This window comes from Peromyscus eremicus, chromosome 9, assembly GCF_949786415.1.
Source record: "Peromyscus eremicus chromosome 9, PerEre_H2_v1, whole genome shotgun sequence".
NCBI classification, from domain to species: Eukaryota; Metazoa; Chordata; class Mammalia; order Rodentia; family Cricetidae; genus Peromyscus; species Peromyscus eremicus.
In genome coordinates this window covers 74,145,229-74,169,172 of record NC_081425.1, presented here as the reverse complement: position 1 = coordinate 74,169,172, position 23,944 = coordinate 74,145,229, and the positions used below count along the sequence as shown (strand labels likewise).

General features: G+C 45.6%; 1 protein-coding gene across 5 annotated transcripts in view; it reads left to right on the top strand.

Annotated features, from left to right (window-relative positions):
• Samd4a (sterile alpha motif domain containing 4A) overlaps nt 1-23,944 on the top strand; it is a 218,425-nt gene that overhangs the window by 134,159 nt on the left and 60,322 nt on the right. For all 5 annotated transcript variants that reach the window (XM_059273753.1, XM_059273750.1, XM_059273752.1 and 2 more), the window contains exon 2: nt 1,262-1,780. In XM_059273753.1, coding sequence (XP_059129736.1) covers nt 1,262-1,780 — 519 coding nt within the window. The remainder of the gene's footprint in view (nt 1-1,261; nt 1,781-23,944) is intronic.

The following is a 23,944-nucleotide window of genomic DNA, read 5'->3' as shown; positions in this document are numbered from 1 at the left end:
TGTGATCCAAGGTGTCCCTGGAGCTGAACTGGGTTTCTTTGCTCTGAGTTCTTTTCTTTTCTTTCTTTCTTTTCTTTTTTTTTTTTTTTTTTTGGTTTTTCAAGACAGGGTTTCTCTGTGTAGCTTTGCGCCTTTCCTGGAACTCACTCTGTAGCCCAGGTTGACCTCGAACTCACAAAGATCCGCCTGCCTCTGCCTCCAGAGTACTGAGATTAAAGGCATGCGCCATCACCACCCGGCTTGAGTTATTTTCTTATAAGAAAGTCCCAGCTGGTAGAACTGAGATTTGGAGACAAGTGTCAGGTCCTTTTGTCCTGACATGTTCTTCTGTGTAGGAAGTTAAATCAGCTTCATACACATCCTTTCTCAAGCACTTAAGACAGTTTCAACAGATGTGGGGACTGGGAAGGCAGCTTCACTCCATGAATTCCTCCATGTGGACCCCCAGCTGATGGAAATGTGTTTAGCCCTGGCCCTTGTCTGTCTAAGGTTGTGCTTAGTCTTATCTAAGAAGGAAGACACAGCTTCCAATTCTCTTTAGTTGGTCTTTGGAGACATGAATGAGAATTAGAGACTCCAAACAGCTAAGCATTGGTTTGTTGAATTTTTAAACCTTTTTTTTTTAATGGAGATTGTATTTATTTTATTTTATGTATATTTGTTTGCCTGTATGTATGTCTGTGCACTGTGTATGTGCGAAGTGCCCGAGGAAGCCAGAAAAGGATGTCAGATGCCCTGGGGCTGGAGTAAGGGACAGCTGTGGGCCACCTTGTGGGTGCTGGAAATTGATCCTAGGTCCTCTTGAAAAGAAGCCAAGTGCTCTCAACCACTGAGCCACCCCTCCAGGCCCAATAATTTAGTTTTCTGAGACAAGGTCTCATATAGTTCATGCTGCCTCTAACTTCCTAAGGAATAGTGGATGACCTTGAACTTTTGATCTTCCTGTCTCCACCATCAAAGTATTAGGATTACAGGTGTCCACCACTATACCCAATGCAAAGGATCAAGCCTAAGGCTTGTGAGGTGCTAGGGACGCATTCTACTTTCTGCACACTCTTAAGAATTTTTGAACTATCTCTCACTGAAGTCCCTGGCCCCTGAAAACCTTAGGCCAGTTAACAAATCTCATACACAGGGAGTCTTGAGGACATTTAGGCAGGGTGTCTAAGTTGGGACTCTTAAGTCACAGAAATTCAGAGTGTGGTGTTTAGTGGGATTGTGGGTGTATTTGCTCATGTGTCCTGTGTACTTTCCCTTCCAGGAATCATTAACCAATGGCAACAGGAATCCAAGGATAAAGTGATTTCCCTTCTGTTAACTCACCTGCCTTTGCTGAAGCCGGGAAACCTCGACGCAAAAGTAGAGTATATGAAACTGCTGCCCAAGATCCTGGCGCACTCTATCGAACACAACCAGCACATTGAGGAGAGCAGGCAGCTGCTGTCCTACGCTTTGATCCACCCGGCCACTTCCCTGGAAGACCGAAGTGCTCTAGCCATGTGGCTGAATCATTTGGAGGACCGTACATCGACCAGCTTTGGTAGCCAGAACCGAGGCCGCTCGGACTCTGTGGATTATGGACAGACGCACTACTATCACCAAAGACAGAACTCAGAGGACAAGCTCAATGGATGGCAGAACTCTCGGGATTCTGGGATTTGCATCAACGCCTCCAGCTGGCAGGACAAAAGCCTGGGGTGTGAGAATGGCCACGTGCCCCTCTACTCTTCCTCATCTGTCCCCACCACAATCAACACGATTGGAACCAGCACAAGTACGAGTAAGTCCCCCCTGGAACCCCCTTAATGCATTCTGGATTGGTGATTTGCTGTGTGTGGCACGTCCTGCTGACATCGTCTGCTCTGAGCACCCTGTAACCCTGGGAGAAGAGAGGGCTGGTGGCAGTCGGCTGTGGGAGAGGGCTCTTTGGAGCCGGTATTTGTTGCTCTTTGGCTCTGGAAAGATGAAAATTCTGGGCAGGTTAAAATGATGGATGGTCCAAGATTGGGGTTTAGACAGACCAAAAATAAAGAAATGAGAGAAGAGAGAGTCAATGGTGAAAGAAGGAACCATTCTGTTTCCACAAATAAAAATGCCTTTCACCCTGGGGCTCAGGGATTTGCAGAGACATTGAGTTACTGTGTGCTTCTCTGAAACTGATGTTAACCCATGGTTGACCAGCCAGCCTCACGGCTTTGTGCATTGTCTCCTCCTCCTCCTCCTCCTCCTCCTCCTCCTCCTCCTCCTCTCCCTCCCCTCTCCTCCTCCTCCTCCTCCTCCTCCTCCTCCTCCTCCTCCTCCTCCCCCTCCCCTCTCCTCCTCCTCCTCTTCCTTTTTTTATATATGTTTTTCTTTTTTTAAAAAGTTACCTGGAAGATCTCTTCTCCTTGTATTTTCTGGCTGAACCCCCAGGTGTTGGGTGGCCCCGAGCAGGTTTGCTGACTGAGAATGCTACTCTGTGCTGTGGGCTGGTGTGAACACTGTGGGCTTCCTCTCGCTCAGTCTAACATGTTAGACAAGGAGGGTCAGGAAATGCTTTGTGGGAAGACAGAGCAAATGTCAGCCTCGTCTCTCTTAACCACTCCATAGTGGGCATGAGGGCTGGGAGTCCTTTCTATGGTGTCCTACTTAGGCCAAGCAAGGTGGCCAACCTCCACTCGTGCCTGTCTACAGCGGTGCTGTGGGAGGGCGACTGCCATCAAACAACACTCCTTGGTGCTGATTTGCACATGTCTGTGACTGCTGTGGCACTCCCGAGATAACTCTAAACCATCTTGGGGGAAAGGTTTTGTAATTGGAGCCACCGTGCCTGTGGACATGCAGGAAAACCCTTTGTTAAAAGAGCTGAGAGGAGGAACTGAGAACTAGCTGGGTGATAGTGCTCTCCTAGCATGTGTGAGGGAGGCATGGACTCAATCCCTGGCACCACAAACTTGGAGGGAAGAAGATAAGGGAAGCTTTAAAACGAGCAGGGATGCCTTGGCCCCTGCTCAAATCCTTTGGCTGTTAGACCTCTTTCAATAGCTTTCTCGAATAATTAGGAATGACAAATCATAGCTACATGAGTCCAAACAGCACATTACTAGAATAATCAACACTGAAGATGATACTCGGCCTTGGGCACAATGTAAGATTTTTGTTGTTTTTCTTTTTCTTTCTTTCTTTTTTTTTTTTTTTTTTGCATTTATCTATGAGTGACTTGAACAGTTGTGAGTTAGGGGTGAGTATTGCCATGGTGATTTATGATGTAAGAAAGTCTGTGGCAATCAGTGTCCTTTACGGAATCATAATCTATCAAGAACAACTTTGATCAGCCTCTCTGTAACAGAATGATAGCTGACACCACAGCGGATATGAAGCCACTTAGCCCGAGTTTCCTGAGTGAGGGATGGGATCCAGTTGTGATCGCGTCTTCAGTTACCAAAAGGCCTTGGTAACTGAAGAGATGCAGGTTCCAACCAGCCCACCATCTTCTCTTTGTTTCTATACTCATTTTGCAGATTGATTTACTCAGCATCAGGTTTTGACAATATTGGCACTTTGAACATGCTTAACAGATTTCGTCAGCAACCACTCTCTTGAACAGTGACTGCCCAGCCCTATGGAGAAGGTTGTAGATGACTCCCATGGCTGTCTTGCCCTTGTGTACTTGAGTTGCAAAGGGCTAGAGGTTTAACCAGATGACTACGTGACATATATCTAGAAGACAAAAGGAGTTTTAGAGCATCAGCAGAAACTATGATAGATCTCAGATCTCCCTTCTAGAACATTCCCTTCCAGCATTTAGGCCACATCAACTTTGAATTTCAGGGTTTACTCCCCTGCATGGCCATGGTAGCTCGGTTGTGTTTTTCAAAATTTCAAGCCTTTAGGTCATTAGTTCAGTCATGAGTCTATAAAATACACTCCACGTTCTGAGAGGCAGCCTGAGGAGGTAGAAAACTCGTGGACTTGAGTGTCAACCAACACCCTCCAAGGTCTAAACTAAATCTGCAGTTTGCTAACTGTAGTTTGGTCGGGTTATTAACTCCTTTGAACATAGCTCCCACTTGTAAAATGAGAACATTACTGATACTTACCTTCTTGATCTGTGGGAAGATCGTGTCCTGGCCAGAGCGGCAGGGAGCACACAGTAGGTGTGCACTAGATGGATACATGGGGAAAACTGGCGAACACGGAAAGGAACGAAGTGCTAACGGGGATGTCTGGAGTCTGTACCCTCGCTTTCAGTTCGGAGTGCCCTGGACAGAATATCTTTCCCTAAGTCTAGGGCCACACAGAGTACAGGTGCTCGTTGACTCAAGTGGCCTTTGTTCCAATAAACCCACTATTGGATAAATTGGATAAATCCATATCTAATAAAGCTAAAAATGTTCATAAGCCAGGACTTCTTTGACAAACCTAGCTTGTCCAGCACTGTGACTTAGCCGATCCTGCCTCAGATAGGTTCAGAACACTTACAGTAGTCTACAGTGGGCAAAATCATCTGATACAAGGTGATTTATTTTTATTGAGTATCAAAAAGTGAAAAATGGAATGTTTGTGTATGTGCGCTTTTACGCAGTCTCAAAGTTAAGACATCACCAAGTCCAACCATTTCAAGCTGGGGACTAAATGTAGTCCAGGGGACTACGAACGTACTGTGACTTGGGCTACCCCACTGCAGGAGAAAGTGGGTACAATTTCTCCCACTCTACTAGAGGGTTGCCTTTCTTCTTCTTTCAAAGTGGGAAAAAGTAGCAGCTCAAAATATTTTGAATTTAAGAATTTAAATTGATAACTGCTTCCCATTTGCAAATTATCAGCCACATTAGTGATCGTCAGTGCAGAGGAACTCACTGCACAGCCACGTTAGTGGTAGTCAGTGCAGAGGAACTCACTGCAAAGCCACATTAGTGGTAGTCAATGCAGAGGAACTCACTGCAAAGCCATGTTAGTGATAGTCAGTACAGAGGAACTCATGCACAGCCACGTTAGTGGTCGTCAGTGCAGGGGAACTCATGCAAAGCCACACACCCTTACAGTTTTGTTGATTTCTTTAAAAGATTCATTCTTTTATTTTACATGTATGGGTGTTTGCCTGCATGTATATCTGTGTACTATGACATGGCTGGACTCCAAGGAGGCCAGAAGATGACATCAGATGTCTTGGATCTGCAGTTACAGACGGTTATGAGCAACTGTGTGGGTGCTAGGAATTGAACCCGGATCCCATGGAAGAGCAACAAGTGCTCTTTTCGATGAGCCATCTCTCCAGCTCTCTTATTTTAATTTTTTAACCTAGTTTTAGTCCAGTGACTGATTTTATATCCTCTTAGATCATTATACCTTCCAAAAAGTGGCTCTGTAGCTTCTTCCCTGTAGAGGTTCCCAATCTTCCCTGCAGACACTTCCCGTCTGTCCTGGGCTGAGACTGTTGGAATCCATGGGAAACATAAGTAGAAGGCATTGCCCTGCTTGCAGGGAGAGAGAGGCTGTGTCAATCAGTGTCATAATGAAATATTTCCTTCTGACTTATTCCTCAAAGAATGCCACGTTCCTGGCTTATGTAGAAGCAAAGTGTAACATGATCCATAGGGAGTGCTACAGGGTCTGTAGGTGCAGTGTTAATTGGCTGGTTGGCTGTCTCAGCCTCTCTTGTGTAGCTACAACAGAATATCATGGCCTGGGTCGTTTACATACCAGAGAAGCTTGTTGGGCTTATGGTTCTGGAGGATGAGAAGACTAAGAGAGAGGAGCCACTTCTGGTGAGGGTCTTCTACTGCATCATACCATGTCGGACAGCATCTCATGGACAGAAGAATGGCTGTGAGTGTGTGCAAAGGAGGACTGAATTCATTTTTGTAACAAAACAGCATTAACAGCATTAAGTCATTCATAATGGCAAAGCCCCGTGACCTTATTAATTCTTCAAGGACCCACTTCTCAACCCTGTTGCCTTGGGATCGGGTTTCTAGTTCATGAACTTTGGGAAACACATTTAAACAGCAGTGGGCTGTCTACTGTAAGCGTTATGAATGTTTGGAATGGAAAGATTCTTGCGATCTGGGGGCGTGGAGGGGGTCAAACTTTAGCAGAGGAAATGGGAAGTGGGGAGGAAAACCGGAGGAGGGCTCAGGAAGGAATGTCCATTCTGAGCAGAGGGATGGAGCTGAGGGTGTTCGAGCAGGTTGCAAGAGAGTGGAGAGACAGGAGTGAAAGCAGACAGAAGGGAGGGCTCTGTGAGCCCTGCTCAGTGGGCTGGAGAGAGAATGTGAGCAGTGCTGTACAGGGATCGGTCACCTCGAGGCAAACCGGGTGGGCACCAATCCATGGGTGCAGAGTCAGTGAATTTCACAGCCTGTGCTGTGAAATCCTACAAGCATCATTAGGATGAGAGCAGGAACAAAGTAGCAGGAAGATTCTGGGTGGTTATCCATGGCTGATAAGATCGTAAACTCGTTCAGCCATTGTGGAAACCAGGGTGGAGGTTTCTCAGAAATCAGCGATTGGTGACTGCAGAGATGCCTCAGCAGCCACGAACTTACTGCTCTGGTAGAGGCCAGAGTTTGGTTCCCAGAACCCACATTGAGCTGCTCACAACCTACAGTAACTCTAACTTCAGGGAATGCAACGCCCCCTTCTGACCTTTGTGGGAATTGCATCCACATACACATACCTACACACAGATATGAAGAGATACCTAATTTCAAAATTTTAATTAAACAAACCCAGCAATTGATATTCCCTATAACACAGCTAAACCACTCCTGAATGTTCCAGCACTGTTTACAGAAGCTAAATTATAGAACTAACAGGTGACCAGCAGCAAAAGAATGGATAAGGAAAATATGTAAATGTACATAGGGGAACTTTCCTCAGTCACTCATACACACACACACACACACACACACACACACACACACACACACACACACACATCATAGTTATATATAAAACTTGTAAGTAGAAGGAAAGGTGTGTGGGGATGAAGTCAGTTGGGCAGGCCTCACTGGGACGTGATGCGGGTGCAGGAATTAGCGAAGCAGCTGGGAGAAGGAGCATTACAGCCCCAAAAGCTAGGGCCCAGATTCCTAGACTTAACGCCCAATTTAGTCAGGGAAAAGCAAGAAGGCCGTTGCCTGAAGGGGCGTGTGGTAGAGAGTGGCGAGATTACTGGGCAGGGGCACACTCGTATGAGGGCACAGTCTACTGTGGCATAGACTGAGTTCAGTTCTCAGCAAACCAGGAAACTGCTGGGGGGGGGGCGGGGCTGGCAGATGAGGGGCGTGGCCCGGCTCACATTCTAAAGGGATTCATTGGCTGCCGTGTCTGTGAACAGACTGTACTGGGGCAAAGACAGACCCAGAAAGCACATTTTGGAGGCTGATATCATCATCATCCAGGCAAGAGACCATGATGGCTGGAACCGGGGTAGTCACAGTGGACGGGTGAAGAGCAGCCAATGCCTCAACCAGTTCGCCTACTTTAAAAGTCAATTAGTGAAGGGAATGAGAGAGAGGACAGCAATGGAACTCCAATTGGGGTTTGCCTGCGCCACTCCTGGAAGGCTGGTGTCACTTCCAGTTGAGATGGGTAAGTCTGAATGGGCCAGGCAGAGGCGTCTGGGGAGAACTCAGTGTCATCGCCGGTGTGCTTGGCCCGGGTGATGGAGAATCAGAGATGCTGAGGAGGTGGTAGGGTACGTTAGGTACGTGTTTGGGGAAAGAGATTTAGTGGCTGGGTCACATTTAAAGCAATAAGACTGAATGATAGTACAAGGTGGAGACAACCAAAGACTCACAGTCTGGTTGTTCAACCTGGAGCCCAGCGGAGCAAAAGTAAAGTAACAAGTGAGTCTAAGAGGAGCCACCCACTTAGGGAACACCAAAGCCTTTCAAGGCAAATGAAAAAAAAAAAAAAAAAAAAAAACCACTTCAGAGAGAAAAGAATAAGGGGCTGAGTAAAGTGTATTGATAGGACCAAGAACTAGCCATCATATTGATCAAGGAAGGATAACAGATAAATAGGACAGCTCCTGCCACTTGATGAATATTGAAGGTTGAGCCAGTGATTTCGAAGAGGTAGATGATGGGCTAGACCCAAGCTTGACTTTGGATGGATGATGACTTGTAGAAGATGTTGTAACATAGAGATGGAGAAAAATGTTATCTATTGGAGATTTAAAAACAAATCAAAGAGCCACTCAAAGTGCTTGAAGGCAAAGAATAGGATAAGGCCAAAAACAGTGGCCCCCAACTAAGTCCCATTCCACCTATTTCCACTATTCAGTGGCAGATGCTGAATCAAATGAGATTTCCAAGGTGTCACCTGGGCCTTACGTGATGTGTCATAGCCTAAGACAAGCCACGTGTTCCCTTCTGTCAGTCTGTTTAGCCCGATAACTAAGAATGTTAGCCAGGTGGTGGTGGCGCACTCCTTTAATCCCAGCAGTCAGGAGGCAGAGGCAGGTGGATCGCTGAGTTGGAGGCCAGCCTGGCCTACAGAGCGAGTTCCAGGACAGTCAGGGCTACACAGAGAAACCCTGTCAAAACAAACAAAAAAACAAACAAACAAAAAGAATGTACAGGTTATTTTACTGGGAGCTGATGGGACCGGAAAGGTACAAAGTATTGGTCGTCACAATCTTGCACAAGGGTTAGTCAACTTTTTTTCATCCACCAAGGGAGAGCAAGTGTAGGGAGCAGCGATCCTGTTGCTTCCTACCTGTAGTCTGAGGTAGGATAGGGAAGCCACCCCAGAAAAGGATGAGCATTTCCTGCTTCTAACCCTCCTCCAGTGGAGGTCAGTGCACCTGTTCCAGACTGTTTATCTGACGCTTTTCTACTCTTTGCTGGTCAACTTAGACCTGATTTTAAACAAAACAAAAAACTGTGAGTGGCATGAAATCATTCTATTCACATTACAGGAGTGCTTGATTCCTGTTTGTGGGAGAGGAAGGCTGGGCATCGAACGTAAGGCTTCAGGCCAGCAGTGTGCCTCTTCACTTCACACCTGGCTCTTTTCTACTTCTGAGACAGGGGTCTCCTAGGTTGCCCAGGCTGCACTTGAACTTGTGATGCTCCTGCCTCAGCCTGGGATTACAAGCATTGGTCACCAGTCCTACCTCATATTTGCTTGTTGGGGACATTATGTTGTTTTTGTTTGTTCGTTTGTTTTGAGACAGGGTCTCACCATGTAACTCTGACTGGCTTGGAATTTATTTTGTAGACCAGGCTGACCCAGAACTCACAGAAATCTGCCTGGGTCTGCCTCCCTAGTGCTGGGATCAAAGACATGTGACACAACTCTTTTCTTTTTTTTTTTTTTTTTTTTTTTTTGGCATTCTCTACATTTGAATTTAGAAGCATGCTGGTCTTGCTAGCCCAGGATGAGCTGAGAAATTTACACACCAAAATGACACCAACAGCCCTATTTGGTGCCCCACCCCCCTTCAGATTCATAGTCTGGTTTCAATTGTTAGGATTTGTTTTATTAATCTTAATTCATGTTTTTCTAGTCGGTAGAAAGAATACGTTGGAAGTAAATCGGCACCCCCCCTCACACACACAAGTGTAACTTGATGCTAACACTCAACAACATAGCGTTTACTATTTAGAACTTTTTACACAAATGTTAATTCATCTGACCCTCCAAACTCCATGATGTGGGCACGTTTGCCATGTTCATTTGACAGAGAAGGAAACAGCCACTAAGAGGTTAAGTAACGTGATGGACAACACGGACTGAGTCAGCGAGGATTTCAACTGGGGTGGGGAGGTCCCAGAGACTCTCCTAGTTTGAGGTTACATGCCCTTCCCTTCTGACGCTCTCTTCAGCAGTCCACTGAGTAGCCGGTAACAATGGCATTGGATTGTCCCGCATCCGGACCAGCCACCGTATGGCCTTGGCAGTCTCCACTGGTATAAGACTCCATCAACACTTCTGGATTTCGTGGACTCCCCAAAGCTGAGGGGCTGCTCCTTGGCTGCTCCACCCCTCTGCCATTCACAGAGCACCTTGCTGTGAGCTCTTAGCATCCTGGCTCAGTCTTCAGTTAGCATTCTCACCCCTGACCTTCCTGATTGTTAACTCCTAGGACCCCTTCGGAACAAGGACTGCATTTCTTCATCCCGTTTTCCCGGCATCCAGAACACTGTGTGGCTCAGAAAGTCACAGAGATTTTGGAGATGGAAAGTTCCTGGCCTGCGTCTGGAGCCACTCTCCCACGGCAGAGCGTCTCAGTTAGATAATGGCTGCCTCTCACAAGCCCAGATTGGCCTCTGAATCCTCCTCCAATTGTCCCCCCCCCCCCCAGGCAGCCACTATAATTCAATAAGAGATGCCCTTAGAGCTGAAGGCTGTGTGCCCGTCTCGGCAGAGATGTTTGCGGAGTGGTAGGGACTTCCATTCCTAGGTTTATACACACTGGCAGATGTTCACGAAAGTAATGAATTTCCAAACTAAACAAGAAAACGTCCCTCAGAACACACTAAATATTTAGCCGTGAGACTGATCATTCAGCCTTCTGTCCTCTCAGTGATGTTTATTTTTACTACTTTTTTTTGTGACTTCTGCTAACAAATTGGTTTAATATCAAAGACTTTAAGGAATAAAGTGGGATCTTGACCTCAGAGGGAGGTGGTGATATGAATTGATACACGTAATCAAAAGCCATGGGGTGTACACAAATTCATACCAAAAAAAAAAAAAAAAAAAAAAAGAGTATATGTAAAAATTGCCAGGCTCTGAGTAAGGCACGCTATCTGGTTTAGTTAGCTTCTGTTAATGACAGAGTCCTGCCTTTGATGATATAGTGTGGTTCTCATACGTCACTTAGGGGATGCTGGGTAAATCGGTTCATGAGAACTGGCTGTAATCTTTTCGCACTTTCTTAGAAATCTGTAATTATTTCAACCTTGACGTTCTAGAGGCATTAGTCAAACACGACAGCGCACACGTAATTCCTGTGCTTTGGATGTAGAAGCAGGAAAATGAGTTCGAAGCCGGCCTCAGCTACGTAATGAACCCAAGGCCAGCCTGAACGACATAGTGAAACTTTGTTTCCAAAAAAACAAAAGGAAAAAAAAGAAAGAAGGAAGCTAGCTTGGGAGAGAGTACCTGTGTTTTCGTGGGTGAGGGTGGGTGCGTTAGTGTGGTACTTGTTTTTTTTGCTTGTTTTTGTTTTCCTGGGGGATGGAAGGAGTCCTTCCACCTATGGAAGGGCTGGTGGGCTCTGCCCCAGTCACTGTCTGGAAGAAAACACTGGTAGTAGATGAGGTAGTGGCAGGGAGGAAGGCCTGAGGTAGATGGCTCCTTTGGGAGCCGGGAAAGCTTAAGGGGGAAATCCCCTCCCTTAGCATCTGCCCTTAGGCGGCAGGACTGGCTCTCCAGAACTGCTTCTTAGCTCAAAAGCCGTTCTTCGCCAAACCCTGCCATCTACATTTTCCTACGAAGCTGCAAGGCTTTTGGGGCTTATTCTACTGAGCCCATGAAAGCACAGCAGAAGCAAGGTGGAGAGAGATCTCTCCGCACAAACAGGCCTGGTGAGCTGGAGACCTTGTGGGCTGTGGGTGTCCCCACCCTAAGTCTTGCGGGCCACTAGAAAATTTGGAGAACCTTAATCCTTATAGATTCTTATATTATTAGTATTTTTTTTGTGTGTCTTTTACCAACAGATAGTTTTTGTCCATGGAAAAGTCCTTCCCCTAAATCTAACCAGCCTAGAGTAACTGCAAAATCCCACGATTTCCTTAACCCCCCATTTGCTCTTCAAAGAGGTAGCGATTGAAAAAGTTGGTGTGCTTCCTGTGAGAGGCATTTGTAACAGCTGCCATGATGTATTTTTAGCCATAGCCTCCTTCCCCTTTGGGGGAGCTTTTTTTTTAGTATGGCATTGGCCTTCCCAACGCACACTGCATTGTAAAGATGGCTCGGAGATATCTCAGAGGACCAGTATTGCCATTGACAAATCTCTCTCTCCTTTGCCAGAGTCCAGAGGTTTTACCCGGCCCTGTTTTCCTCACAATATTTAGTGTTTGTTTTCTAGGGCTTGGGGAAGAACAATAAAAAAATTTAAAAAAAAATAAAAAAAAAAAACACCGCAGTTTTCAAGAAGGCTGCTAATGGCTCCTGCCTCGGAGACCCGGCTGCCCTGGATAAGGCCAAAACCTCTGTGGGCACCACACACCTTAGGTCATGAGGGTGAGCCATCCCTTCTCATCTGGGAGGATTTTTTTAGACTTTAATGACAGCAAGGATTATTAAACGCTAGATGAGCTACCAAGAAAGATAGTCGTGTCCCTGTCCCCTACCATATTTTAAAAATAGGTTGTGTTCTGGCTGCAATAAATGGCTTATGTTGGACTAGCCCGGCAGGGCGGAAGAGAAAGCAAAGGCCATCTGAAGATTCATTTTGAGCCATACAGTCTTATAAGTTCTTTTATTTCACCAGATGTAGAGTCTTATTCCAGTGTGAGCTGCTGTACAAACAAATGAAAAGCATTTCATTTTGCATTTGCTTTTTTGTTAGACGTTGGGGTTGTGGGTGGGGGGTGGGGATATCAAGTTATGCTGAAAAAAAAAAAAGAAGTATCATAAGTGTAGCTGATCCATAGCTTTGATAACTAGATAAAACTTATAAATTCAAGTTTCAGATGCCCGATGAATGTAAATCTGAGAGAGACAGAGCTAGGCAGAGACAGATAGCAGCGGAGAGAGGACCACACACACGTTCTTGTTCTTGTGTATCTGGTGGGTGTGCACGTGCCTGTGGAGGACAGAGGACATCTTAGTTATCATTCCTCAGGTGCCATCCACCTTGTGATTTGAGAAGGCATACCCCTGGCCTGGAACTCATCAAGTAAGCTAGGCTGACTGACCAGGAGCCCCAGGAACCGGAGTGCTTCTCCCTTCCCATTCCTGAAATTATAAGCTCATGTTTCCACGTCCAGGTTGTTGTTTTGGGTTATTGTTTTGTGCATTTTGTTTTGATTTAGTTTGGTGCTTTGTTTGTTTGTGTTTTTTTGAGATAGAATCTCACTCTGTAGTTCTGGCCATCCTGGAACTCACTCTGTAGACCAGGCTGGCCTTAAACTCACAGAGATCAGCCTGCCTCTGCCAATTTCTCCCACTAGCCCCTGCTATTCTGTTAGGTACAATGACTTTTAAGCCAATAAAAAGAAGGCTATGGCATGAGGAAGCCTGGAAAGCCGAGGTGGAGAACGCTGAGTTCAAGCCCAGCCGAGGACACAGTGAGACTCTGAGAAGATGAAGAAGAATAATTAGTGTTTAAGGAAGAAGGAGTAAGAGAGCAGGAGGACCCAAGCAGGTTCCTGTGGTCCAGGTGTTTGGTCCGTTGTCATAAACAGATTGCATCACTGTAGTTAGGGAGCAGAACCAATGAGAACACAGGGTTTGCTTGAAAGTTTTCAGTCAACGTTGCTGAGATGCTTCACAGTGAGACCTATGTGGAACTAAACTTTTTATTTGTGACGTACACGGGTGTAGGTCAAGGGACTGCTCTCTGGAGACAATTCTTTCCTGGCCACTTGGAGGATTCAGGGATCAAACTCAGGACATCGGGCCTGTGTGCAAATCGTCTGCCTACTGAGCCAGCTGGGCTTCCCACAGCTAAAAGATTTATAACAGACTGTTCGGTGCATTGATCTGATTCGCTTAGCTTGATACTGGCCAGCTTTTCATTACCAATGGAAATATGTGAGACAGGCTAAGTTTATTATTTTTTTAAAAGGGAGATTCACTCAACCCCCAGTTTGAGGACCTCAAGGGCTTGGCACCTGCATGGGACCAAATACGGGAAGGATCCACTTGCTGTGCCACACCATGGCAGATGGCAATCTCAGAACTGTGTAGGAGCAAGTGGCCACACAGCACACAGGGAGAGAGGAACTGGGCATGGCCAGGCTCAGGCTTCTATGACAAGCCTCAATGGGAACTACTCAGGACTTCATGAAAACCACCCTAATCACTCCCAAGAAGAGCATTCTCAAGTGACTTATAGACCCCCCCCCCCCCCTGCATGGCCCTATCTGTTAGAGGCCCCACACATCTCCCATGCTACACTTTGGGGCCACACTTGTCACAGAAGATGTTGAGAGACAATCCACATGCAGTGTCATATAAAGGGAAGTACAAGGATATGCGTGGCATCTTAGCTAGTCAACTTGGGGATCTAAACAACGAAGTGATTTTTGTTTGGTTGTTGTTTTTAGATTGATTTATTTTATGTGTGTGGGCGGTCTGCCTGTGTGTGTGTGTTTGTATACCACATGTGTGCAGTGCCTCCAGAGGCCAGGAGAGGGCATTAGATCCCTTGGAACTAGAGTCACAGAAGGTAATTAGTGGCCATGTGAATGCTGTGATTTGCACCTCTGTCCTCTGGAAGATCAGCCAGTGTTCTTAATAGCTGAGCCATCTCTCTGGCCCCCAATGAGGTGTTCTTGATCAATAACTAGGGGTATAGTCATGGTTAAGTTATTTGACTACTAAATCACCTTTATTCGTAGATAAAATGGGAATAAGTTTTATCCGAAGATCTCTCAGTCGACCTGCTCAGGATGGGAATGTGCTCACTGTAACAACCATTTAAAGCATTGACTTATAGGAATGAGACCTTAAGCACATTATCTTAAAACTTGAATATGTACATCCATCCATAGTCATTAAATCCTTTTTACATTATTTTGTATGTATGGGTGTTTTGCCTGCATGTATGTCAATGTATCATGTGCATGATTGGTGCCCACAGAGGCCAGAAGAGGTTGTTAGATCCCCTAAGACTGATGTTACAGATGGTGCTGATAATTGAACCCCAGTCCTTTGGAAGAGCAGCTAATGCTCTTAACCACTGAGCCAATGCTCCAGCCCCCATGATCCTTCCATAGAGGATTATATTGCTTTTCTCATCTGTGTGACAAAGTCCCTGACAGAAGAAACTTGAGGGGGAAAGGAACTGGGGGACCTCCTGGTTTCGGAATGTGCAGTCCATCACGGGGGCATGCAGGGCATGATGGGAGTGTGTGATGGAGTCTTGCTGACATCATGAAGAGGAGTGGTCAGATAGCAAAGCCTGGCTGTGACCTCCACAGTCTCACAGTCCTTGATGGCCTCCTTCAGCCATGGGCCCCACTGCATAAAGCCGTCACAGCCCTCAAGACGGCACCACAAGCTGGAGAGCGAGCACCGTTCAGAACGTGAGCCCATGAAGGAGTCAGTCCTCCACCCTCTCCTGCAATGAGTCTGGCCACGACAGCTGTGAGGCTCCTTTTAGTGAGTTGTCTAATGAGCGATATAGAGAAGGCACAAGTCACAATCTCATGCCCCCAAATCTGGTCTACCCTCATGCTTAGACCTGGGACGTTAAGGCTTGCAATTGGTCTTTGCTCTGTGTGTGTGTGTGTGTGTGTGTGTGTGTGTGTGTGTGTGTGTATGCATAAGAAGTATCTTTTGAGTGTGAATATCTGAAACATGGAGTCATTATAATGATTACAACTACAGTAACTGCAGATCCGGTAACTTTGGTCTCCTAATTAGATGGAACAGTTATAATGATTCCAAATTTTCTCCTATCTCGGTATCATTTACATTCTTTTCTTCTTTCTTTTATTTTTGAGATTATAATACAATTACATCATTTTCTCCTTCACTTTCCTCCCTCCAAACCCTCCATATACTCCGCCCTGCTCTCTTTACAATTCATGGCCTCATTTTCTTTATGTGCACTCTCTCTCTCTCTCTCTCTCTCTCTCTCTCTCTCTCTCTCTCTCACACACACACACACACACACACACACACACACACACACACACAAACACTGCAAAACACTCAAATACAACCGTCTTAATCTGTGGAATGTGGCTTGTATGTATGTGTTTTCAAGGGCTGACCCCAGCTGCTGTGCTCCTCCCTGGGGAAGACCGTTTCTCCTGCCTCAGCGCTCCTTGGTTGCCTGTAGTTCTTTGTCTAGAGTGTCATGGCCTTTTTTGTTTTGTTTTGTTTTTTTCTTTCATTTTTAAGAGCATGTGAAGTTGGGAGGGGAAAGTAGGCAGGGATAGGGGAGAAGTTAGAGGGGAAATAGATTTGATCAAAACACATATGCATGTATAAAATTCTCAATAACAAATTAGAAGCCCCTTATAAGATCTTGAAAGACCCAGTATTTGACTGGGAAAATGGCTTAGTGGTTAAGAGTAAATGTTGCTCTTGCAGAGCCTGAGTTCAATTCCCAGCCCCCACATCAGGCAGCTTAAGCTGCCTGGAACTCCAACATCAGGGGACCAGCACCTCTCTGGCCTCCTTAGGCACACACGCATACACACGCACGCACGCACATAAATTAATAATAGGGCTGGAGAGATGGCTCAGCGGTTAAGAGCACTGACTGCTCTTCCAGAGGTCCTGAGTTCAATTCCCAGCAACCACATGGTGGCTCACAACCACCTGTAATGAGATCTGGTGCCCTATTCTGGCCTGCAGGGACACATGCAGGCAGAATACTGTATACATAATAAATAAATAAATCTTTAAAAAATAATAAAATAAATAAATTAATAATAATAATAATAATAGTAATAAGAAGAAAAAGAAGAAATAAAGACCCAGTAAACACCAGATTCCCTCAAGGGTTGTTCCAGTAACTGTTAAATCTTGATCTGATTTTTAAAGGAAGAATAAATAGTAAATAAAGGTAACTGTTAATGTCCTGCCTTTGAGGCCCATTACTAAATAGGAATAAAATTTAATGAGTGTAAAATTTAGTAAGTGTAAGAGTATCATTTAAATTTAACAAAATAGCCCTTAAGTAGCAGGATGTCACTCACTAGCATACAGATAGAGCGCACAGAAGTGTGACCAGTCCCAAGAATGCAGAGCGTTCCCAGGAAAAATAATGTGTCATATTGAAAAGGCCAGTGGGTTAGTAAATCCACTGAGTGGACTCCCAGGGACTCCCAGGCCTTTACAAAGGCCTGAGGTCTGGTTACGCCCAGGCTCCTTCTCTGTTCTTGCATTCTGTGTTTTCAAGATAGGCAAGTCTCCAGCCCAGAGAGCACTGAGGATCAGCATTCTGTGTTTTCAAGATAGGCAAGTCTCCAGCCCAGAGAGCACTGAGGATCAGCACTCACTCAGCACTCAGCACTCAGCACTGTGATCCTGAGGGTGGCAAGGAAAATAAAAAGACTAAGTGGATGAGTCAAAGTTGTGAGGAATCCCCCTGCCAGAATCTGCATTTCTGCACATTCAGTTGAAAGCTCTGGTAGGACTTTGGCCTCATTCATATTTTAAAAAAGGACCTGAAAACCAGTCGATGCTACCTGGAACATAGAAGCAGGATGTGGGGCCTGGGCTTGGGAGAGGGAAACACTTTCCCTTCTACCACTCAGTGAGTCTGGTGAAGCATTTCTGTCCCCTACTTTCAAGGGTATAGAAAGCAGAAGGCATGCAGGAGCTCTGGAGGAGAAAGGACGGAAGGAAGGCTCTCTAACAGAAAAGATGGATGAGTTAGCCTGGAGTAGTTCTGCTAAACAAAAAGCACAGGGATAATTTAGAAACTATTGGAGCTTCTTATTAGGAGAAGGATTGCTGTGCGTTGCTCAGTTTCTGCCATTTAGAAAGAAAAGGACATGGGCAAGAAATGCTGGTCCAGGTCTTAGTGAGGGTAGAATTCCTGGGGGGTTGGATTCTAGAATATGCTACAAGAGATGTACATGGGGCAGGGGGTGAGACAAAGTCTAACATAGCCCAAGCTGACCTAGAACTCCTATGGTCTATCTCAACCTCCCAACTACTAGAGTTACAGACTTGTGCCATCTCATACCATTTTCTTTCCTTTAAACACACATGTAGACAGGCAGATACGTGTGCACACACACACAGATAGATACATACACACAGACACACACACACATAGACAGACACACACACACACACATACACATAGACAGACAGATACACACACACACACATACACATAGACAGACAGATACACACATACACATATACATAGACAGACAGACAGATACACACACACAGAGACACACAGACAGAGAGACAAATACACAGAGAGACACACACAGACACACAGACAGACAGATACACACAGACAGACAGACAGATACACACACAAACACACACATAGACAGATACACACAGAGAGAGACACACACGTAGATAGATACATACACACACACACACACACACACATACATAGACAGACAGGCAGACACATGTGTGCGCATAGACACACACACAGACACACACACATAGACAGATACACACACAAAGACAGACAGACAGATACACATACACATAGACACACACACAGATAGATACACACACACACACACACACACATAGACAGACACATGTGTGTACACACACAGACACACACATAGACAGGCAGGCACATGTGTGTGCATAGACACACACACAGACACACACACATAGACACAGACACACACACATAGACACAGATACACACACAAAGACAGACAGATACACACACACACACACACACACACACACATACACACACCCTCAAGTGCACGAGCTCACCCCTCACTCTCTGAGACCCACCAGGCTCTGTTGTCTGTCACCTGGATTCCAGGCCATTTAAGACCATCCTTACTGCATGTGTGGTTTCATCACACATGGTGGGATTTTTGGGGGAAGCAAAGTGAACTCTTGGGAGGCTCTTAGTTTTAAGGGATTTGGTGGCTATTTGGCACACATTGCTGGTCCGAGCCATGTTTCCACAATGGAAGCAGGGCCATGCGACTTTGGGACTATTCTCCACTGTGGATTCAAAACGACACGAACAAAGTAACATCCAGTGCCAAAGTCAAAGCTACCCCTCAGGTCTGGGTTCCCAAGACAGTCCGATTAGCCTCCCCGGTTGTCAGAGGCTCACCAACGCTGTCACGGCTGGAACGTCGGCCTCCTTCTGAGGAAAGAGCGGAAGTGAGGAGGAAACAGCACATCTTCCTTGTCTGTTGTCAGCATCCAGGCTGACAGAAAACACGCCACAGAGATGGAGCATCTCACTCCGTGCTTGTATTCCTAAGAAGCAGCCTGAAAGCATCTGTTTTCGTCAAATCATTCCCCATTGACTAAACTTGTGATTTGTAGTATAGATTGTCTGGATTTAGCTCGTTAATCTTTACCAGCAGGAACTCTTAAAATCTGAGATTCCAGTCCCCATCTCCTGAGATTCTCTCTCCATTCATAAGCTGAAACATGTTGGAGAGAATTTATGGAAAGCATTCCTGGTGGTGATTGTTTTTTCTAGTGTGCATAGCAGATCTCCATATGTTGGGATGATTGAAGGGAGTTTTGTTTTCTGCTGTAAGCAAGTTCCGTTATATGATGGTTTGGTCTGGCCTCTTCCTCAGCTGTTCTTGTAAATGCATAGAATACGGTCTTCCCAAATATGGCCGGGAGCGGGAGAGAGAGAACGTGCCGACATAAGACCACCAGTACACCCCGGTCTGAATGGATCTGCCTCGACTGGCTGTGCTGGGAGACTACTCAAGATCACAGAGTGCTTCGGCAGTTGGAGGGATTGTCTTGTGGTCACTAGGCCTTTGGGAGCTAGGCTGTGAGGAAACTGCTCACATATGCATATCGTCATTCAAGACGTTATTTTGTACTTGTGACACTGTCATTGACTCTGCTAGGTTTAGTGGCATCAATTTTAGCGATTCTTCTGAATGTTAAATACAGATATTAACCTGAAAGTCAGAGCTCGCTGCAAGGACAATAAAGCACGGTAGACAAAAAGAAAGCCACATCTGGACAGTTGTTTACTTATGGGAACGTAGCTCCAAATTAATAAAAAATCTCGAAGCATTACTGGCCAAACTTCAAAGTCAAAGAGTCCTTGCTTCTTGAGAGTGTCCTCCCTTTGGGGAAAGTATAGACTGTGATTCAGGCCAATCAGTCCCAAAATGTGGATCTGAGCTGTACATTCCAAGGTTAAGGTCAGCGGGGGTTGCTTGGCTGAGCTGTTCTCCAGGAGTGAGCGCTGCCCACACTCAGAGAAAGTGCACATCTTGCAAGCAAACGATGTGTTCCTTGACGGTTTTCTTTCCGTCCAGGTGTGTCTGTGAACAGAAAGGTAAAGATTTGTGTAGTCCTGATCCTGCCCTGTTTTCTGTTGATGGTCTCGCTGTCCCTAGAGACAGCTGCACACTTCTGGCTTCTGGAGTGATTCTGTTGTTCCTTTGTCCCCACACCTCACTCTATGCAGCTGAGAGAACGGGCTAATGGCAGGCTGTTGGAGAGGTAGTTAGTTGCCCACTGAAAATGCTCCCTAAGCACTCACCTGGAAGCACCCAGTTCTGGGGTCCTCTTGGTGCCCAAGTTCTCCCTCACGGCTCCCTGGCCACATGCAAGCCTCTTTCCTGCCTTTGAAGTTTTCTGAGCAAATGTTTAAAACAGTCCATACAAAGGATTTTTTATCTTTTTTCCTTAAAGAATAAAGCACATAGGGTATTTCATGTTTATATCTTGAGTTTTCACTCTAGAAAAGGAGCCCCAAAGTGGCCAAGAAAAGAGCTATATTTCTCTCTCCTTAACTGAGGCTCTGTATTTCTGGCTGCCCCCATGTGGCTTAAGAGCAAGAAGCTGAATGCATTCTGGGAATCGTCCTCTCGAACTGTGTTACATCAGGCAGAGTTGATACTGAAAGTCCAGACATGGGAGACTACTTTGGCCTGAAGGCTGTGCCCTACCTCCACTAAACCATAGCTTACTTCTGGACACACTGACTGTGAGGTATCGTTCACTCTACATAAGCTACAGAAGATAAATGATGGCCAGTCCTAGTCTACATACACAACCCCTAGGCGTACACTGCCACCTGAGTGTACTTTCATGTAAAATATCTGAATTAAATAAATATTACCCAGACTGAGTAATAGATTGACTGCAATACGGAAGTCTTCTGTGGGAGAGGACTTTGATGGAAGGTATTGCCCTTGTAAATGCTTAGACAGCGCCAACTGACTTCACAGCAGTGGTTCCGTGTGGCATGTGGGTCCAAAGTGGGAGAGTCCCGTGATCTGTTAAGTACCGAGTAGTGGTGGGCAGCAAACATGAGAAGTACAGATACAAAGAGCCTGCACCTGCGAAACCCCAGGCACTGAAGACCAGGTGAATCTGGTTCTGGAAAAGCCAGGAACGGACAAGCTGCCTTAGCCAGGTCCTGCTCTGCTTCATGTGCGGTGTGAAAGTGTGCACCACCGCATGTGGGCCCTGCAAGATACAGCCGCACCAAGGCAGCAATTACCCACTTTTGGTCAGAAGCCTATGCTCTGCTCTAAAAAAAAAAAAAAAAAAAAAAAAAAAAAAAAGTGACATTGGTATGACTAAAGTTATGTGGTGACCTTGAAGGCCCCAAACACAGGTGTCCCAGGCTTGGCTTCAGGGTCCAGTTTTCTGAGTGACCTTGGACAACTGTAATATCTGAGGTCTTTGATGCCTTAACTGACAAAAATGGCTAGGAGGGGTGGATTAGATGATATGGACGTAATCATATATATTTGTTGAATGTTGGGGGCTCACACTCAGAACCTTGCAAGGTAAGTGCTCTACAGCTGAGCTACATTCCCAGCCTACGGGTCAGCATTTGTGACAATTCAAGAATAAATAAATAAATGAGGGGAGCAAATTACACTGTTACTGACACCCTCTTGTCTTCTGAAAAGAATGGTTTTGGCCGAAGCGTTTAAATAAAATATAGCACCATCATTAAAATTCCCTGAGGCCCAATTCCATTGGGCATATAAACAACATTAACATCTACTTTTCAGTAAAATCTTGGCGTTGCTCTCTACTGATTTTCTTGAGGGCTTGCCTAAGGAATGTAAATCTCTACTCTGACCCCATCTGCTAATTGGTGAGTCAGAACATTCACTTTGAGGGAAACCATCCCGAGGCACGGCTCTTACTTCAGGGAAACATAATGGTTATCGTAACATTTTTAGGTTGTTTTTCTTAATTCTGATGTTCCTCCAGAATTTAATTTAAAATAAAAAAGATCCTGGTTCGGCTTCTTTTATGTAGCTGCTTGCCTAGCTCAGCCCTCAACGCCCACATGAGCAGACCTATGAAGTTTGCAAGCCATTTGGAGAAAACTCAAGTGCAATGAGACACTTTCTTTGTGGTTGGGTAGGCAATGGCTAATTCAAATTATGGGAGTCTGTGCTACTCGGAGCCATGGATTTGAAACAATTGCATGGAAGTGCCACTTGCAGCCGAGGAAATGAAAATGAACATTGCCACAGAGGCAAAGGAGACAGGTCTTCTTGACTTTTGTGCGCTTCCCTGATACCGTCATCCTTAAAAGGGAGGGCCACGATTCAGAGTGCATTTCTGTCTCCTCAGAAATTCTTATTAGTTCTTGAGAAGCTGTGACAAATTAATGGAAATTGAGATCACCTAAATTTCCTTACCTTCTTCAGCAACCTCCATACAAAGTGTTACTTGGAATATTAATGCTGCCTTAAGGCTCCTAGCTGCTGTGGGCTCCCAAATGACGGAGGGGATGGCTTAATAAAGGATAAGAAATGCTGTTTGCATCTACGCAGCCCTGTGTTTTAGGGATTTGTCTTTTGGCATCTGTAACCCTAGTCAGTAGTGCATAGAAATGCTGTTTGTGGAGCTGAAGACATGGCTCAGTGGTTAGCGTCCTTGTTGATGTTGCAGACAGGTTGCGCTCAACTGCCTGTAAACCCAGCTCCAGAGGATCTGATGCCTTCTTCTGGCCTCCCAAGAAACATCCACTCACTCACACACACACATGCACACACTCACAGACACACTCTTAATTTAATCCCAGCACTTGGGAGGCAGAGGCAGGTGGATCTTTGTGAGTTCGAGGCCAGCCTGGTCTACAGAGCGAGATCCAGGAAAGGCGCCAAAGCTACTCAGAGAAACCCTGTCTCGGAAAAAAAAAAAAAAAAAAACACAAAAAATTTAAAAATACTGTTTGTTGAATGAGTGAATAAATTACGCTTAAATTCTTTTTACAGGAAACTAACACTTAATACTCATCCATTTGAAAAAGCATTGTCTTGTATATTATTTTAGTGGGCCTTTACCAACATCCCTTTTAACATCCAACTAGCAGAAGGCTGATGCTCAGCCAATATGGATGGATGGATAGATGAATGGATGGGTGGGTGGATGGATGGATGGATGGATGGATGGATGGACTGGTGGATGGATGGACTGGTGGATGGATGGACTGGTGGATGGATGGATGGATGGATGGATGGATGGATGGATGGATGGATAGGTGGGTGGGTGGATGGGTGCGTAGATGGATGATGGATAGATGATTAGACAGATGGATGAATGGATGGACTAACCCTGAAGTTCCGTGTGTCATGAGAAACAGTTTGCATTGGGCTTAAGAACACAGGCCAGAAAATCACAGAACCTTAAACTTTAAACCCTGACTCTTAACACTTCCTCACTGCCTCGTCTTTGTTCCTTACCCTCTCTGCACCTCAACTTCCTGTCTGTGAAGTGGGGATACAGGCAAAGATGAATATAACCTACCTCGTCAGATATTGCATGGAGATTAAATGGAACACTGCAGACGTATTAAGAACCTGACCTGAAATCAGCAGAGCAAATGGTAGCTGATGATGTGGTATTCCCTGCCATATGACCTGCTCTTCAGAGGATAAAGGACCGGGAAAAGATGTGAAAAGTTGTGCGTTTGGAACAATGACAATACAGCGTCCCCAGCCTAGGGCAGGTAGAGGCAACAGAGCAGAGAGTCTTTATTCATGACATCACAAGAGCCTAGATGTGTAGGAGAAATGGGAGCGCTGGGACCAGAGGGAACAGGAGGAAGGTGTGGTTTGGTGCTTCCTCTTCTCCAGCAGCCGTCCTGCAGAGAGTTGGCAACTGCTCTCTTCTCCTTCTCCAATTAGCC